Below are 20,609 nucleotides of genomic sequence, written 5' to 3'. Positions count from 1 at the left end.
GGCTTTACCTCGCTGGAAACTTAACTTTGAACCCACAAACAAAATAAAAAGGATAGAGTAGTGGGAGCATTGGAACAACTGCAACTTTTTCTAAGCTAATAGAAATCTGCTGGTACCTTATCAAATCAACTCTCCAGCCGTTTTGAGTTCAGTGTGCCCGATGGAGATGTGGGGGGGCTGGTAGTCCATGGCTGATGGAGGACCTGAGTTTTCTTCAGGCTGACTTCCAGGCCAAACATTTTGGCAGTTTCCACAAAACAGGACGTCAAGCGCTGAAGAGCTGGCTCTGAATGGGCAACTAAAGCGGCATCGTCTACAAAGAGTAGTTCACGGACAAGTTGCTCTTGTGTCTTGGTGTGAGCTTGCAGGCGCCTCAGATTGAAGAGACTGCCATCCGTGAGGTACCGGATGTAAACACCGTCTTAATTGAAAGGAAAATTATGTAAGAAACAGTGAAAAAACAAACTAGATTTTATATAATGATTAGCAAGACTACATGGCCATAATTATAAGGAAATACTTGAGTATCAGCAAGTGCAAGTATTGTAAAGGGATGTGGGTAAGAGGGAGGGTGCGATTAGATTGGTGTGGAGTCAGTTTACATATGTTGCACAACATCATGGGCTGAAAGCCCTGTACTGTTGCTATAATCTTCTATGATCCAAATCAAAGATTGAGGATGTCATGTCTACACAATGACTTGAGCAATGTCAGATTTGTTGTAAGAGTACATACATAACATCACATATAACCCTGAGATTCTTTTTTTCCTGCGGGTGCAGCAGAATTACCACTAATTGGTAGGGCAACAGATAACGAATATAAACAAACTGTCCAATACAGAGAGAATAAAGAAAATCAATAAAGTGCACAAGTAAGAGTCCTTAAATGACTCCTTGATTGAGCTTGTCGTTGAGGAGTCTGATGGTAGAGGGGTAACTGCTGTTCCTGAACCTGGTGGTGCAAGTCTTGTGGTACTTATATCTCTTTCCTGATGACAGCAGCAAGAACAGACCATGTGCTGGGTGGTTTGGGTCTTTGATGATTGCTGCTGCAATGGTAGCATTCCCTGTAGAGGTACTCATTAGTGGGGAGGGTTTTGTCTGTGATGTCTTGGGCTGTGTCCACTACCTTTTGGAGGCTTTACACTCAGGGGTATTGCTGTTGCCATACCAGATCATGATGCAGCCGGTCAGCACATTTTCCACCACACCTCTATAGAAACTTGTCAGGGTTTTTGGTGTCATACCAAACCTCTTGAGGAAGTAGAGGCACTGTCGTGCTTTCTTCACAATGCCATTGGTGTGATCGGTCCAGGAAAGATCTGCCAAGATAGTGACTCCCAAGAACTTAAATTTGCTCAACCTCTCCAGCTCTGATCCCCAAATGATCACTGGATTGTACACCTCTGGCTTTCCTTTCCTAAAGTCAACAATCAGCTCCTTGGTTTTGGTGACATTGAGTGCAAGATTGCTATTGGTGCACCATTCAACCAAGTTTTCAATCACCATCCTTTATGTTGGCTCATCCCCTCATTTATACAACCCAGTTTTTGTTATATGCCACTCAAGTCCTGAGCAGATTAATAATGTGGTTAAATATGAAACATGATTGTTTTGAAGCCAATAACTACTGTGCACTAGATTTTGTGTTTTTATGACATGAAGTGGTTGTTGACATTAACATTAGTTTGTTATGATTATTGTACTGTTATAGCTATATGCATCAATCAACCACAACTTTCCGCCAATACACATTACCTCAGTTCAACCAATAATGATCAACGTTCTTGATTAAATGTAAACATGCCATCACTCTTCCATTATGCTTGTGTGAATAGCATATGAATTTATTTATTTTTCTCTTGGGCAAATATTTGGTTACAAATCTGTTCTATTGGTTCCAAATGGAAGACTGCCTGTGATTTGAATAACTATTGGATTCATTGAAAAAAACAGCTTTGTACTTGTGTAAATGTTCAAAAGCAATGCATATGAAGGACAATTTAAATGATTATTGGTTGTAATCTTAGAAATTTCAAGATTAAAAAGGGTTACATTTTGTAAAGACAAAAAGACTGTAAATTCAAATTCTTTCCCTCTCATTTTTTTCATAATTTGGAAATGCTCCAGTAAAATATAATTTGATAAATACATCACCGAATTGCAGTTTGATATTCTGCCTTTGAGCTAATCAATCATACATGGGGAGGCATCTTAAGTGCTAAACCTGTCATTAACAAATTAATAGCGAGATGAGCACAAGATGAATTTCCCTTAACTCAGTACTAATTTCTGTTGAAAACTTCCTGTGTAGGATCACTGCTGTCAATGTGTGTCTATCATGAATTTAAATATGCCCTCTGAACTTGTGATCTCAAATAAGGTAAGAAAATGATTTAGCACTGAGACAAAGAAACTACAGTCTCATGTAATACAGAGACGTGGTTCTCACCAGGACAGTAAAATCTGAAAGATGAAGGGATTAATAAACTATTATTGTTTCCAGAAATGTTTTTACACCTGTGTCTACTGATATAAACCTGTGCCTTAAGCTAACTAAGGATGGCACTGTTAGCACAATGCTGTTACAGTGCCAGCATCCCAGCTTTGAATCCAGCACTGTCTGTAAGGAATTGTGCATTTTCGCCATGTCTACGTGGGTTTCCTCTGGGTGCTCCAGGTTCCTCCTACCCCTAAAAATGTACGGAGGTTGAAGATCAATTGGACGGCATGGGCTTGTGGGCTGGAAGGGCTTGTTACTGTACTGTATGTCTAAATTTAAATTTAAAAATTTAACTCCAGGGCTACAAATTTTAATAATTCTGAGATTTTCATTGCACAAATATTTTACAATTGTTACGTGATCTTTGTAACGCAAAACTCCTGTGGTTTAAAATTCAAATACACTAGCTACTTATTCAACAACTGTGTTCAGCAATGTGAGCATTAGGTCTTGTTAATGACAAAATTTGGCATGGTTTCAATTATGAATACTATTTTAACACCTGAGAATTCTAGACTAGATTCATCTATATTGTGCCTCACAATATAGTGAAATTTTGTGAAATCAAAGCTTTGTTCTGCGTACTAAACTGCAGCTGCATTTATTAAATCTCTTGCAATCTTTCATGTCCACTAATCCATCAATTAAATCATACAAATGCCTGCAGTTGTGACAATTTACCTTCAGGTAACCTCATTATCTTCAAATTGGCCACAAAAGGTTAAATCTTTTTTCATTTTCTTCTATCTCCAGGTGCTTCTTCAGAGAGTATCGATTTGCTCCCAGCACCCTATGGTTTATCAAACTGGACCTCAAGTCTTCTGATGGACAATGGTCACGACAGTGACTTAATCTTCAAATTTGATGGCAAACATGCTGCGAAGATTCCAGATGGGGTGATGTCCAAAAATCTCTCTGATCAATTTACCATCACAATGTGGATGAAACATGGACCCAGTTCAGGAATGAGAGCAGAGAAGGAAACCATTCTCTGCAATTCAGATAAAACAGGTGCAATGAGTACAATTCAAGCAAATTATGTTGCCAGTTGTTGATTGTTGCATCAAATGATTGCCTACAACAATGTAAAATTTTATTTGTAAAGTCAATAGCCCCTTTCACACTTGCAAGTGATCCCAGGAATTAATCGCTAATTGACCTTTAAAGTGCCTCGTGTGAAAGCCAAATCAGCTCAATGCTGGCATCAGAGGATGTCATCTCACGCCAGGGATTGACGCCCTCGACCCCTAGTACAATCTCCAGCGTCTGCAGATGCCGGCATTGCAATCAGACAACTGTGAAATGGGTAATTGCATTGTGGGATTGAAATGACCCAAGTTTTTGCATGAATGCAGGAACGTGAAGAAAGAAAAGATTAAAATGAAGGTATAAACTTTGCTGTGGGAAAGTCGCAGCGAGGGAGAGAGAAGGGAAATAAATAGGAATAATAGACAATTTTTAAACAGTGTGGGAAAATTGGTTGTGCTGTAGCGTACAATTTATAAAGACCATGAGGGGAAAAAAAAACAATGGTAGATGTAACTTCTGAAAATGCCTTGCGGCAGAGAAGCCCCTCTATCAATGAATGCTCCATGCATGCAGCCAGGCAAACAGCCCTTTCACTGCCACATGACATTATGGGAGGGCAGGTCCGCCATCTTTTTTTTCCAACGGTATTTATAAATTGTACGATAGTGCTACCAACTTTCCCACACCATAATTGTGTGCTATAGCGCTGCCAACTTTCCCATCCTGTTTAAATATCATCCACCATTGCTATTTATTGCTAGCACTTTCCCACAGTCCATTATTAAAGGTTTATATAGGTCGGCACAACAGGGGCTGAAGAGCTCATACTGTGCTGTACGTAAACCTCAATCATGTTATAATTAGGCATGATTAATTTTGTTCAAATATAAGATCATAATACATTGATCAGGATTTAGGTCAGGTTCACTATCGCTCGATGCGTCGTGATGTCACCAGTAGAAGGTAGAACAGTCCTAACCCCAGGGATGGCTCCTCGCAAGTGTGGAAGTGTTCAGTGTCCCAGTTAGGAGTGGTCAAGTGTAAAAAACAAACCCCCTCCCCCCATTCCTATCCTGTGACACTGAACGGCCAATTTAGTGGGATGCAAGTATGAAAGGGGCTATTGATGGGTCAAATTGATCTTGAACTTGTCTTCAACCTATGCAAGGCAAGTATATCTTGAATCTATTGCAACACTCTGATTGTGAAAGAATTATTGGTCAGCAGTCATCTTCCATGTAGATAACTCAACCTTATTGTAAGGTGAATTATACAATTGCATAGAAATGTTTGCAGCTCAGTCTCTGGCAGTAATTTGTTTTGTGCAGCAGAATTATGTGTTTGATACAATAGCAACAAATAGGGTTCTCATCATCACATGTAGAAACCAAGACCAAAGAAAATTAAATCAATTTCCACAAACCTTTTCATGTTTATTTTTATCTATTTAATTTTCTTATCAACTCAGTGACCCAAATAAAGCAGCCAACTTTACAGTTCTCTGACATAAAATCCTCTTTCTGTCTTCTCATCCATCATAATCAGAAGAAAGCAGGAATTTTACACAATTCAAGTCATGATCAAGTTGATCTTGAAGCTTTTCCATTCATCATTCTTTAATATAACATCCACTGCCATGTACTTTATCAGTTTTGATTGCTTTTATTCTCCTGTCCCAGAGATGTGGAAGGATTTGCCCTTACATAACGTTGATATTTTTTGTTGCAACTGATTCAACACCATAATATTGTTTGGAAGCCAGAAAGACCATGTGTTGCACAGGACAATCTCATGAGAAAATTTATAAAATTTCTCTTCACCGATGTTGCAGACCTGCAATAAAAACAAAATGCAAGAGTTGCCAGGCAGCATCGATGAAGAAAAATATAGAATTATCAAAGCTGATTGGATGGAACTCTCGTGGTAGATAATGGAAGCAAAGCACTGGACTGGATCATGTGTGATCTGTTTCACTCCATGATGTTTCTGTAATGATCGAGTGCTAGTGATCCTCCTGACCATAGAGGGAGTCAGATACCGGTTTGTAGCAGCTTCAGTTGGATTCAAGGTGATGCCTCCACATGGTAGTGAATGAATTCTATAACTAATAAAGAATAGTTGTTTTAAAAGAACCCAAGTTTCTTTATGACAATAAAAGAATCATCACAGTTCCTTTCTACTCTATTCATACGGCTGCATTGACTTTGTCTGACCTCCAGCATCTTAGCCTTGCCATTCCATGACCCAGAAGCTTCTTTCAGCTAAAAAAAATTAAGGACATTTCAAGACAATTAAAACTGATTTAAATAATTCAAAATGTTTTTTTTTATAAAAAGCTCATAATAGATGAAAAATATTATAACACATAAAACTAATTCAAGTTACAAAAGAATTATAAATAATAAGGTCAAAAACCCACAATTGCATTTGAAACTAAAAAACACAAATGCCTGCAATCTGAATTAAAACAGAAAAGCTGGAAACATCAAATTCATTCTTTCCCCCTTTCTCATTTCTGACATTATTAACTCAGTTTCTCTTTCTACAATCTGACCCGAATGTTTCCATCTCTTCCTGTTTTAATTATTTCACTGCACGGACTTTTTACTTCTTAGGTGACCCCATTCAAGTGAATGGGGTGATGCTTGATCTGCGGAGGAGCTGAATGAGTACTGTGTCAGCCCTTAGGTTTTTTCGACCGCTGCTTGGTCTTTACCATCCCCTCTCTGAGACGGAACGGTCGGTCTTCAATCGAGGCCTTGTATTCATCCCCCTCCACACACACACTTTAATGAGTTCTGTGCATGGCATAATGTCGAACTCTTCTCCTGTCAACTCCATCTCCATCCCCATTCAATGACTATGACACGCCAACCACCCCTTCTCCTGCTTTAAGCCTCTTCCTTTTCTTGGATAGCTCATCATGGCTTGCTGGCCACTCTGGATCTTTTTATTTTCAATTTCTGCTGAGACATCAACCATCTCAAATTCACCACTCCTCTCTTTGATTTCAATCTCACTTCTCCAAATGCTCTGCTCTCCACTCTCTCCACAACAATCCCAACCTCACTATCAAACCTGCAGACAAGGGTGGTGCTGTTGTGGACTGGAACACTGATCTCTACTTCGCCAAGGCCAGACAACAGCTCTCAGATACCTCATCTTATTTACCCCTTCCACAGGACCCCACTGCAGCGCATTAAACCACTGTCTCCAGCAATTTCTCCAACCTCATCACCTCTGGGTACCTCCCTCCCATGGCATCCAGCTTCATTGTTTTCCATCTCCGCACTGCCTGGTTCTACCTTTTAACCAAGATGAGCAAACCCAGTTTTTTTTTTTTTTTTTTTGTTTTTTTTTCACACCATAAATCACAATAGCCATGATATACACTTTTTCTTTTCCACACATTTACAGTGACTTTTTCTCCCTCCCCCCTCCCTCCTCCCAAGCCACCCCCCCATCCCTCCCCCCTCTCATCCATTTTAGTTATACAATCTAGGTTGCATTAATTCAGTTAGACAATGTTGTCATTCAACAAAAATACACCAGAAATTCTACTGAGTCCATTTTTTTCTTCTCTTCTCCTTCCATCAACTTAGGTAATGTTTGTTCCCGGTAGGTTTTCGCTATTGTATTTAATGTAAGGCTCCCATACTTGTTCGAATATTTCAATATTATTTCTTAAACTATATGTTATTTTTTCTAATGGAATACATTTATTCATTTCTATATACCATTGTTGTATTTTCAAATTATCTTCCAATTTCCAGGTTGACATAATACATTTTTTTGCTACAGCTAGGGCTATCTTAACAAATCTTTTTTGTGCATCCTCCAAGTCAATTCCAAATTCTTTATTTTTTATGTTACTTAGGAGAAAGATCTCTGGATTCTTTGGTATATTGTTTTCTGTTATTTTATTTAATATCTGATTGAGATCATCCCAAAATTTTTCTACTCTCTCACATGTCCAGATTGCATGAATTGTTGTTCCCCTTTCTTTTTTACATCGAAAACATCTATCAGATACTGTTGGGTCCCATTTATTTAACTTTTGCGGTGTAATGTATAGTCTGTGTAACCAATTATATTGTATCATACGCAGCCTCGTATTTATTGTATTTCTCATCGTTCCAGAGCATAACTTCTCCCATGTTTCCTTTTTTATCTTTATATTTAAATCTTGTTCCCATTTTTGTTTAGTTTTACCATTTGTTTCCTCATTTTCCTTTTCTTGCAGTTTAATATACATATTTTTTATAAATCTTTTGATTAACATTGTATCTGTAATCACATATTCAAGGTTACTTCCCTCTGGTAAACTCAAGTTGCTTCCTAATTTATCTTTCAAGTAGGATCTCAGTTGGTAATATGCCAGCGCTGTATCTCCCGTTATATTGTACTTATCTCTCATTTGTTCAAAGGATAAGAATCTACTTCCTGAAAAACAATTTTCTATTCTTTTAATCCCTTTTTTTTCCCATTTTCTAAAGGCAAGGTTGTCTATTGTAAAAGGGAGTAGCTTATTTTGCGTCAATATTAGTTTTGGTATTTGGTAATTTATTTTATTTCTTTCTACATGAATCTTCTTCCATATATTGAGGAGATGGTGTAATACTGGAGAAGTTCTATGTTGTACCAATTTTTCGTCCCATTTATATAATATGTGTTCAGGTATCTTTTCCCCTATTTTATCTAATTCTAGTCTCGTCCAGTCTGGTTTTTCCCTTGTTTGATAAAAATCTGATAGGTACCTTAATTGTGCGGCTCTATAATAATTTTTGAAGTTTGGCAATTGTAAGCCTCCTTGTTTATACCATTCTGTTAATTTGTCTAGTGCTATCCTCGGTTTCCCCCCTCTCCATAAAAATCTCCTTATTATTTTCTTTAACTCTTTGAAGAATTTTTCTGTCAGTTGTATTGGCAATGCCTGAAATAAGTATAGTATCCTTGGAAAAATGTTCATTTTAATACAGTTTATCCTTCCTATCAGTGTTAGTGGTAGCTCTTTCCAATGCTCTAAATCGTCCTGTAATTTTTTCATTAGTGGATTGTAATTGAGTTTATATAATTGGCCTAGATTTTTGTTTATTTGCACACCTAGGTATCTTATTGCCTGCGTTTGCCATCTGAATGGGGATTCCTCCTTAAATTTTGAGAAATCCGCGTTATTCATAGGCATTGCTTCACTTTTATTTACGTTTATCTTGTATCCCGACACTTCTCCATATTCCTTCAATTTCTTATATAGTTCTTTTATTGATAGTTCTGGTTCTGTTAAGTACACTATCACATCATCTGCAAACAGACTGATTTTATATTCCCTGTCTTTTATTTTTATTCCTTTTATATTATTATCTCTTCTTATCGATTCTGCTAGTGGTTCTATAGCTAGCGCAAACAATAATGGTGATAGTGGGCATCCCTGCCGCGTTGACCTGCTTAAGTTAAATTGCTTTGATACATGTCCATTTACTGTCACTTTCGCTAACGGTCCCTTATATAATGCTTTAATCCAATTAATATACTTCTCCGGTAAACTGAATTTTTGCAATACTTTGAACAAGTAATTCCATTCTACTCTGTCGAAGGCCTTCTCTGCGTCTAAAGCAACTGCTACTGCCGGTGCTTTATTTCCTTCTACTGCATGAATTAAGTTAATAAATTTACAAATATTGTCTGTTGTGCGTCTTTTTTTGATAAATCCAGTTTGGTCTAAATTTACCATTTTTGGTACCTGTTCTGCTAATCTGTTCGCTAATAGTTTAGCTATTATCTTATAATCTGTGTTTAGCAGAGATATTGGTCTATATGACGCTGGTGAGAGTGGATCTTTCCCTTGTTTTAGTATCACTGTAATTATTGCTGTTTTACATGAATCTGGTAAGTTTTGTGTCTCATCAATCTGGTTGATTACATCCCGGAGGGGCGGTATTATTAGGTCTTTAAATGTTTTGTAGAATTCTATTGGGAGTCCATCCTCTCCTGGTGTCTTATTATTTGGTAAATTTTTTATTATCTCTTGTATTTCTACTGTTCCAAATGGTTCTGTTAATTTATTTTGTTCCTCTATTTGTAGTTTTGGTAGTTCAATTTTAGTCAAAAATTCATCTATTTTCCCTTCTTTCCCTTCGTTTTCGGTTCGGTATAATTGTTCATAGAATTCTCTGAAGTTTTCCTTAATTTCTTTTGGATTATATGTAATTTGTTTGTCTTTTTTCCTTGTTGCCAATACCATTTTCTTAGTTTGCTCTGTCTTAAGCTGCCATGCTAGGATTTTGTGTGTTTTTTCCCCTAGTTCATAATATTTCTGTTTTGTCTTCATTATATTCTTCTCCACCTTATATGTTTGTAATGTTTCGTATTTTATTTTTTTATCCGCCAATTCTCTTCTTTTGGTTGTATCTTCCTTTATTGCTAATTTTTTTTCTATGTTTATTATTTCCCTTTCCAACTGCTCTGTTTCCTGATTATAGTCCTTCTTCATCTTGGTTGCATAACTTATTATTTGCCCTCTAATGAATGCTTTCATTGCGTCCCATAGTATAAACTTATCTTCCACTGATTCCGTATTTACTTCAAAGTACATTTTTAATTGTTTTTCAATAAATTCTCTAAAATCCTGTCTTTTAAGTAGCATGGGGTTTAATCTCCATCTATACATTCTTGGAGGGATGTCTTCTAGCTCTATTGCCAATAACAGGGGTGAGTGGTCCGATAATAGTCTAGCTTTATATTCCGTTTTCCTAACTCTCCCTTGTATGTGGGCTGATAACAGGAATAGGTCTATCCTTGAGTATGTTTTATGTCTAGTCGAGTAGTATGAGTATTCCTTTTCTTTTGGGTTTTGTTTCCTCCATATGTCCACAAGTTTCATTTCTTGCATTGATTTAATTATAAATTTGGTTACTTTGTTCTTCCTGTTAATTTTTTTCCCCGTTTTATCCATATTTGGATCCAAATTCAGATTGAAATCCCCTCCTATTAGTATGTTCCCTTGCGTATTAGCTACCTTCAAAAAGATATCTTGCATAAACTTTTGATCTTCTTCGTTAGGTGAATATATATTAAGTAGATTCCAAAGCTCTGAATATATCTGACATTTTATCATAACATATCTCCCTGCTGGATCTATTATTTCCTCTTCTATTTTAAATGGCACATTTTTGCTAATTAATATAGCCACTCCTCTTGCTTTTGAATTATACGATGCTGCTGTTACATGTCCTACCCAATCTCTCTTTAATTTCTTGTGCTCCAATTCAGTTAAATGTGTTTCTTGGACAAATGCTATATCTATTTTTTCCTGTTTCAGTAAATTTAGTAGTTTCTTCCTTTTAATTTGGTTATGTATTCCATTAATATTTAGAGTCATATAGTTCAGCGTAGCCATTTTATATTTTGTTTATCTTCTCTTTCCGTTTTTCCATCATTACCTTTCCTCCTTTTCCATTTCTGTTTTCTTATTTTCAACTCTTTACCAGACAACATTCCTACAACATCCAACATTTTCCTTATTCTCCTATTTCTATCTTCTTTATCCCCAATCTCCCCTTCCCCTCCTGAGTTGCCCTTTATCCCTTGTCGGACAACCACATCTCCCCTCTCCATTTGGATTTGCGAATCCACTCGCAAGCGTCAACTGATTTTGCAGTGACCGCTCTTTTCCCCCCACCCAGCCCCCCCCAGAAAAGATTTCGTTTTTTATATGTCACAAAGGTCACTCTTTTAGTTCCCTCCTTATTCTCTCTATTCCATTACCTTCCCTTATTAATTCTTGTCTATACTTTCTATGTTTTCCTCTAATTACAGATACTTTCACATATGCCCGTTGTCTCTATTCACTCTTATACCTCTTTACCCGCATACATATCAATCGTGGTCATTTTTACCCCCCTTACCCGTCTTCATCCCTCAGTCTATTTTTGTCTTTACCCACATACATATCAATCGTGATAATTTTTGCTCTCATTACCCGTCTTCATCCCTCAGTCTATTTTTGTAATTGTTCTGCAAATTTTCGTGCTTCTTCTGGATCCGAGAATAGTCTGTTTTGTTGTCCTGGAATAAATATTTTCAATACCGCAGGATGCTTCAGTGTAAATTTATATCCTTTCTTCCATAAAATCGCTTTTGCTGCATTGAACTCTTTTCTCTTCTTTAGGAGTTCAAAGCTTATATCTGGATAAATGAAGATTTTTTGCCCTTTATACTCCAGTGGTTTGTTGCCCTCTCTTACTTTTTCCATTGTCTTCTCCAGCACCTTTTCTCTTGTAGTATATCTTAGGAATTTTACTACAATAGATCTTGGTTTTTGTTGTGGTTGTGGTTTAGGGGCCAATGCTCTATGTGCTCTTTCTATTTCCATTTCTTGCTGTAGTTCTGGACATCCTAGGGCCTTAGGGATCCATTCTTTTATAAACTCCCTCATATTCTTGCCTTCTACATCTTCCTTAAGGCCCACTATCTTTATGTTATTTCTTCTGTTATAATTTTCCATTATATCTATTTTTTGGGCTAGTAATTCTTGTGTCTCTTTAGTTTTTTTATTAGATTCCTCCAATTTCTTTTTTAAGTCTTCTACCTCCATTTCTGCTGCTATTGCCCGTTCTTCCATCTTGTCCATTTTTTTCCCCATTTCTGTTAAGGTCATATCCATTTTATTTATTTTCTTTTCTGTGTTGTTTATTCTTCTTCTTAAATCATTGAATTCCTGTGTTTGCCATTCTTTAAATGACTCCATGTATCCTCTAACAAGAGCAAGTACCTCCTTTACCTTGCCTATCTTTTCTTCTTCTATTTCCCTGTACTCTTCCTCTTCCTCTTCTTCTTCCTCTAGGTTGACCATCTGTTGTTTCTTTGCTGCCCTTTCCTCCTCTTCTTTCTTGTTTCCATTGTTTTCTGTGGTCTCTTCTTGCTGCAGGTGTTCTGCAGCTGTCGTTGCCGGCTGTGGAGATCGACTCCCCAGCTGGTCCCCCCTCCCGTCGGTGTGTTTTTTTGTATGCGCATCGCGCATGCGCGAGGAGTCACGCATGCGCGGTTGCGCACTTTTACTCGGCTCTGTGAGCCATTGTTGTAGTTCTCTTTCTACCGACCTGAGGTAGTGGGGTCTTCTCTCCGCAGCGGGCCTCTTCGGACAGGTAAGGCCTTCACCTTTTTCCTCCGTTGTCTTCTCTTCCTCTCTTCTTTCCGTTGATTTTGATTTTTCTCCTTTTGTCTCCATCTTCTTTCCACCTTTATACTCACTTTTCTTTAACTTGTATTTCTGTGCCTTTGTATTTTCTCTTGTTTTTCCCGACTTTTCTGGAGAGGGCTGGAGTTCACCGTCCGGCCACTACTCCATCACGTGACTCCAAATTTAACACATTTCTGAAGTCCAAACCCAGTTTTCCAGGTAGATGCATTGTTTCTGCAAGCACCTGCCCCACCAAACTAGTATTGCCTTACCTCGACTCCATCTTTTCTCCCTTGGTCCAATCCTTCCCCTCCTACATCTACGACACCCTCCATCTCTTCAATCCACTTCCCTGAATTTGATAGCCCCATTTCCATTATGGATGTCTTTTCACCTCCATCCTCCATACAGAAGGTCTCAAAGCCTTTTATTTTTTTCTTGATAGGAGACCTAACCAGTCACCCTCCTCCACCTGGCAGAACTGGTTCTCACTCTTAATAACCTCTCCTTTGACTCATCCCACTTTCTTCAAATCAAAGGAGTAGCCATAGATACTTGCATGGGTCCCAGCTATGCTTGCCTGTTTGTGGGCTTTGTGAAGCAATCTATACTGCAATCCTACACAATGCTTTCTCCACTATATTGACGACTACAGTGGGGCACCACATCTACCCGTGATGAACTCGTCAACTTCATTCACTTTGTGGCCATCTTATACTCCAATCTCAAATTCACCTGGATCATCTCCAGAAACACACTTCCGTTTCTTGATCTCTCTGTCACCATCTCAGGAGACAAGCTTTCCACAGACATATTTTACAAATCTAACTCCCACAATTATCTTGACTACATTTCTTTACACTCTGTCCACTGCAAGGATTCTATTTATTCCTTTCTCCAAATTTCTCCGTCTCTGACATATCTATTCCCAAGATGAGGTCTTCCAGTCCAGATCATTTGAAATGCCCTTCTTCCACACACGTGGCTTCCTCTCCACCACCATCAACTCAACCCTTACCTGCATCTCCTCCAATTCCCACTCATCTGCCCTGGACCTCTGTGCTCCCAGTCATAACAGACACTGGATTCCCATTGTCCTCACCTATTACTCTACTAGCCTCTGCTTCCAGCACATTATCCTCTATTATTTCCACCACTTTGAACATGATTCTACCACCTGACACATCTTCCCCTCTACTCCCCTCGCTTCCTTCCACAGGGCTCACTCCCTCCCTGACTCCCTTGTCCACTCATCTCTTTCCTATAATCCCCCGCTTGCACCTTCCCCTGCAGCTGCAGGAAGTGCTGAACTTGCACCCACACCTCCTCCCTCACCACCATTCAGGCCCCAAACAGTTCTTTCAAGTGAAACGACACTTCACTTGTTTATCTGTGGGAGTCATTTACTCCATCTGGTGCTACTGTTATGGTCTTCACTACATCGGAGACTAGATGCTGACTGGGAAATCAGTTCACTGAGCACCTTTATTTACTTTATCCACATCAGTGACAGGGATCTCCCAGTGGCCAATCACTTCAATTCCATGCTCCATTCCTATGCTCATATCTGTCCATGGCTTCGTGTACTATCCCATTAAGACCACCCGTAAATTGGAGAAGCAACACAATTTTCTTGGGCATTCTCCAAAAGAACACCATTAACATCAACTTCTCCCGTTTCTGCTGGACTACTCCCCATTCTCTCTCCCTTCCCTTTTTTTCTCCAGCTCTCCACCTTCTTCCCTCTCCATTCACAGAGCCATCCCTCCTCCCCTATTTGCTGGTGTGCTCTTCCTCCCTTATCCACCTATTACCTCCTAATTTTGGACTATGCTCCTCCCCCTGCCCCTCTCCCCCATTATTTTGCTTGGGCACCTGCCGACATTTTCTTCATATCTGAAATGTTGGTTAGACAACTTTATTCTTGGTATATGAAGTACGCTGTTTAACCTACTGAGTTTCTGAGTTTCTCCAGCTTTGTGTTTTTACTTTATCCACAGTGCCTGTGAACTTTCATGTTTTACTTTAGCCCTTAGTTTAGTATGTTTGTGCCCTGTCTTTGGATTTGATGTTGGTAAACCTGGAGATCCAGCTTATTCATGACTTCCACATTGCTGTAGACAGCCGCGGACATCATGAGAAAGCTGAACCTCCCACACCAGGTGAGCAGGAAGTTCTCTATGGAACAGTTGACTCACTAGCAGCACAGTTCTTCCCTTTAACTCTGTTTTTCTCTCTCCATAAGAGCTGACACTGAGTACTTCTAATGTTTTCTTGTTTTTGTTCCAATACCCATTGTGCAGTGTAAGCCACAATAATAATTTCAAAATGCAGGCTTCTTGTTTTAACTGATTTTTGTTTTGCTTTCAGAAATGAATCGCCACCATTACGCACTCTATGTCCACAATTGTCGGTTGGTATTCTTACTCCGTAGAGACTTTGATCAAGTTGACACATTCCGTCCAGCTGAATTCCATTGGAAACTGGAGCAGGTTGGTAAGACTTGGGTCATTCATTAATAGAGCATAAATCTAGTCAAATCGAATGAATAGTGCAGATGGCAATACTTTAATTATAGAAACCTTTGAATTAGCCATTATACACATTTTGTGGCTTGTTTATGACAATAAATTCCGATTCTGATTCACTGTTGGGAATTGAGTGTGTGATGGGCTATATATGGCATGTTTGTAACCTATGTATATGGGCTTGGTATGTATTTTGGGGCACAAATATGTTGTGAATGTGATAGTTGTTTATATGGTATGAATGTGACACATTTGTAAGCATGTCGTCTGTGACATCTTTGTGGATGTGATGTGTGTTTTTTTTGCGTGTGTTGATGTAAACAGAGTTGTGTATATTGTATCTGTGTGTGTCTGGTGGGTGCATTTTTTGTATTACATATGTGTGCATATGTGTATTGTGTGTGCCTGTGTATGCATGTGTATATTCTGTACGTATGTGCATGTTCATTGTGCTGTTTTTGTGCCCAACTGTAAGCATACATTGTGTTTTAGATATGCATGTATGTGCATGTGTGCCTGCACATGTGAATGGATATGAGTATTGTTATGGATGTCCAGGTGCATCATGGATGTTGTGTATGTGTGCATGCATGTGTATATGTATGCGTTGTGCACACAAGTGTATATATTACTATGTTTTACACCTGCCAGCTAATTTAAATGCTTATTTTAATTTCTAGCTGATGTATTTTTTTAGCAAACCATATATGATGCATTACACTTTTATTCTTCATTTGTTTTAACAATATTTTATGCATTGTTTTCCTTATTTCTCGTCGAAGACTATGAATGGTTTCCCAGGAGGGTACTCATATTATTCAGGATTTGAAAGCTCTGAGGTGATTCACACATCCTTGAGTGAATCATCCTTTGCTCATCTGATAATTAAATTGCATTCTGTTTATCCAGTGCCAAACACATTATGATGGAAAAAGTAAATCATATGATCATATTATGTGTCTCTGTTCCCTCATATTTTTGACAAGATGTTGTAGTTTCAGCAAACCCGTGACCATCTGCTTTTAAAACGGTGTATTTTGTGCAAAATTGTTTAACAGAGCAGTGTCCATTTAGCCCATCGCTATCCATTTTGCCTCATTCCCTGTCATTTCCCCATAGCCATCCAAAACATTCCTTTACAAATACAGTACTTATCTAAATTCATTTGCAAAAATGTCGTACTATTTCCACTGATTATTGTTTGATGATAATGTGCAAAGCTTGAAAATGAAAGTATTTCAGGAAAGAGACAGAGAAATGTAAATAGAACAAGAATATATAACAGCTCTGTTCATTTGGATACTCTGATGAAGATCATTTTGCAACTACTAAAATATCTTCTTTATATGTGCACTTTTGACTCATTTTCCATTTATATGCAATGCCCCAGGCTACTTTCATATTACACCAAAATATTACTCTCAGTTCATGAGCATTTAGATAAAGCTAAAGTTGTTATTTTACAATGACAAACAGTTCTTCTTCTATTTAAATCAGCATTTGATTTGCTCCAGCAATTCCTTGAATTTATTTTAATGATAGCTGATCCCAAAGACAGAGTGAAATTCCAGCAAACACTAAGTTACACAAATTAAAAATCATCCTTTGTAATTTTTTTATGGCATTACATTTTCCAAGCTTGTGATAAATAGGTGCGACAATCATAGAAGAGGGAAGAGCGAAGGAGAGAGGGCTGGCATCCATAAGCTTAAGTCATGATTCTGGTTTGGTGATCCCAATTGTTAAATGGGTGCTGCCAAGAGTCATGCACCCTTGCTTTCTGATACGATTTCCAAGCCAGACATGCATGGGATGGTGTCATTCTAGGGCTCCTTTTGGAATATTGCAGGGGAAATTTGACTACTTTGACCCAGATGCCACCATCATTGATTTTCCCTTGGCAGCAAGATTTTAAACCATGCTCTGGAATTGTAATCTTGTAAGGTGTCCCTTACCTAATTTTAATCCTGTGAGCCCTTCTCATATGACTCAAGCATTCTCCTACCCCTCTCCTCACCATGCACAATCTCACTCCCCAGTAGTGGCCATTCCAAAGGAGGACACAATCATAGGTTGCCATATATTGGCAAGCATGTGTGTGATATATATATATGTGTGTGTGTGTGTGTGTGTGTGTGTGTGTGTGTGTGTGTGTGTGTGTGTGTGTGTGTGTGAATATATCATATGCACACATACAGTGTGTTTAGAAAAAAAATTATAAGATGTAAACAGCATTGCAAAGACAGCATATGTATGTGTGTGTGTGTGTTTTATATATATATATATATATATATATATATATATAAATACCATGTCCTCCCTTTGGAATGCCCACCCTACTCACAACCACCGCACCTTCTCTTGCAGAACAAGCTTCTAACTCTCTAATTCTCAATTGTTACCAGTACCCTCTCATTTCCATTTTGTTCCAGGAATCCCAGCCCCAGGTTTTGATCAATTTATTATCCACCCCACACTGTGTGACATCAGTTATAAAAAGAGCCATGCTTATTGGTTTTGCCCAAAGACTTGGAACTCAGGCACCACTGAAGTCCACCATGGTGGGCTATCTCTGAAATGGCTGTTTGCATAGTATTGTTAAAGTTTGTCTTCATTTTTTAGATGTGATGTTCCACAGTGAATGCCCAAAATTTCATTCACAAAATGGGAGCCTGTTTTAATGTATATTTGAGGCCCCCACCTGCTTCTGTCAGTTAAATCAAAAGCATGTGATTAGAACATATTTTCTTGCAGTCTGTGTATTTCATTTCATGGAAAGAAACAATGGCAGGGACATGAAAATTGTCTCCAACTTTTCATTATTTGCATTTAAAATGCTGTTAAAAATTATGTATTTCAAATTTGTGGCCAAGGTTCTGGACAGAACTGATCACGTACACATAGATTGTCATTTGTTGTGGGCTGGGATTCTATGTAAAAGGGTCAAAATTAAGAAATATTCCGTGCAAATATTTCCTTTTCTGGTTGAGACCTGATGATTGAATGGACATCAGGAATGCAAAATTCAATTCAAACCTCCATTGCTCCTGCCACTATGGAATTCCCTTTTCTCAGAAACAGAAGCACTAACTTTGTTCATTTGACAGTTGCAGCCATCGGTTAACATTTCATTGTGAGTTAAATGGAGATCCCAAGGGATTATGGCATGTGTGCATGGATACAATTGCACCCAGCTGTAATGATTAACCAACTGGAATGCTTTTGGACGGACTGTCAGGAGTAGCAGGGTCTCTGGATGAGCTCCCAGAGAGGTATCGATTGTCATGTGGCTTCTTTTCTACAGGATACAGGAGAGTAGAAAAATAAATTGTCAGTCATTGCTAGAGATTTGGTGATCGATAACAACAGTTAACATCATAACCAGCACCAGTTTTTATTTTTGTTTTGTGACAATATCCAGTCTTGCCAATGCATGACCTGGTACCCACATCAGTGTAGTTAACTCTTGATTACCCTATGCAATGGGGTGACGAGCCACTCATTTGAAGACCAATAAGAAGCAGCAATAATTGTCTGTGAAGACATTGTCTTGTGATTATGTAAATGCAACAGTAATCAGTAGATTTCTCAACTGCGTGCCCAGGATTCTTCTTGAAAAGCAACCTACCATTCAATATACCTATTAGAAATGAACTTGGACATGTACACAACATCCATCGAGTTGTGTACATCTGAGATACAAGATCATCCTCAACCTGTATTTCCTCCCACTGCTGAAGTAATATTAAATATTTGGTTGCTGTAAACCAGTTTTCTATTGACTGGGGATGGAGCAACAAGAAAATTAAGTTTGAATGATTTCCATTGATGTGAATTGCATGCTGAAAATTAGAAAATCATATTTTTCAGCAAAAACTATTTCATAACTAACTTCAACTGTTCTTGAAGATTGCAGTGCAGTTTCTGAACTGCCTCCAAGTTCAATAAAGAATATAGATGATCTTTACTGAGATGTGCTAGATCCCCTGTATATGATTATCCTTTTGATCGGAGTGTAACCAGATACTTCATGGAAAATACTTAGGACTAATTTAAATTTATGCTTCAGTTCTGGAAATAAAAAACTCAATCTGCCAACATTTAATTTCAATACTTGAAGGGAAACAAAGCTTCCTTAGCTAAAATTCTTAATACTCTTCTAGGCCTCTCTTCCTAAAATAATTCAATTGCTTTGATGCCTTCTTATAAACATATTTCTCTATTCCATTTATGCTGTTTAGTGTATAATTTTATTAGATGAAGGGACCGGCCCCTCTGAAAATTGTTGGATAAACATAGTAATGGTGTTAAAATCAGAATCCGTGAATGATGTTATAGGATTTTTGGTTGGATGACAAATAAATCAAACTCGGCAAGTCAAAAGATGTGCCCTCCCAGGCGCCAGATCCAGAGTACAAAACTGTCTTGCAACCAAGCAATAATTAGTCAGGTGCAGCTCAGAGGACTCAACAACAGCAATGAAATCATGGTGCTAATCTAATCGGAAAGTTCTCCACAAGTTAACACTCTGCAATATGACCAATATAAGCAAAGGAGATTTGAGACTGCTTCGATACCTGCCCTAAATAATACCAATAAAAAGCACAAATTATCGTCAAATTTATCATCACATGATCATTGTTTTAATTTGCAGATATTTAACAGAATTGCAGTTTTTCATCTATGCAAAACATTGTGTGCTAAATACAATGGATATTTTTTTCAGTGAATTACGATTTCTGCTGATAAAGAGGTGCCACTCCTCCCTCCCCCCTCTTTTCCTCTCTGTGTTAGCTTTGACATTTAATGATTATGTAAATGAGTCATAAGGAGAAACTGACTATAGGGATATGTGTATAAATAATTTTACAAATACTTAATTGAGGGCTTCAATTTATTGAAGTTATGTGAACTCTGTCTTGGAAATGGCAAGATTTATTCTCATGCACTGAATTAGTCTTGATTGAATGTCATTAAATTTCATGAAAGATTTCATCTATGGCATATCAATTACAACTTAAAAACAACAACAAAATCTCATTATTATGCTGAAAATGAAGTGTATAGAAAGGTTTTATGCTGATGAGCTCGTGATAATGGCGTCTTGCGAACTGCCTACGGAATTGTAAGCACAAATGGTAATCCAACATGAGAAGGATCATGACCTACCTTTAGCCAAAAGTAACAATGGATTAATTTGGTAGAGGAATTGTAAAGAGTTTATTTCATAACAATTACCATTTCATTGCTTGGTATATCCAAGGTAAATTTTAAATACTAAACTGGATGTAGTACAGGCTGATTTTAACCTCTAGTTTACGATATCTACAGAATTTTAGATATGACTTTAATAATATTAGCATTAGAGC

At 37.9% G+C, this 20,609-nt stretch overlaps 1 protein-coding gene across 4 annotated transcripts in view; it reads left to right on the top strand.

The window, feature by feature from the left end:
- clstn2a (calsyntenin 2a) overlaps positions 1-20,609 on the top strand; it is a 453,983-nt gene that overhangs the window by 342,182 nt on the left and 91,192 nt on the right. For all 4 annotated transcript variants that reach the window (XM_069896652.1, XM_069896653.1, XM_069896654.1 and 1 more), the window contains exons 8-9: positions 3,259-3,516; positions 15,083-15,204. In XM_069896652.1, coding sequence (XP_069752753.1) covers positions 3,259-3,516; positions 15,083-15,204 — 380 coding nt within the window. The remainder of the gene's footprint in view (positions 1-3,258; positions 3,517-15,082; positions 15,205-20,609) is intronic.

The sequence above is a fragment of the Narcine bancroftii genome, chromosome 9, assembly GCF_036971445.1.
Source record: "Narcine bancroftii isolate sNarBan1 chromosome 9, sNarBan1.hap1, whole genome shotgun sequence".
Lineage (NCBI taxonomy): Eukaryota > Metazoa > Chordata > Chondrichthyes > Torpediniformes > Narcinidae > Narcine > Narcine bancroftii.
The sequence above is the reverse complement of the archived record's forward strand: the minus strand, read 5'-3'. Positions and strand labels throughout refer to the sequence as shown.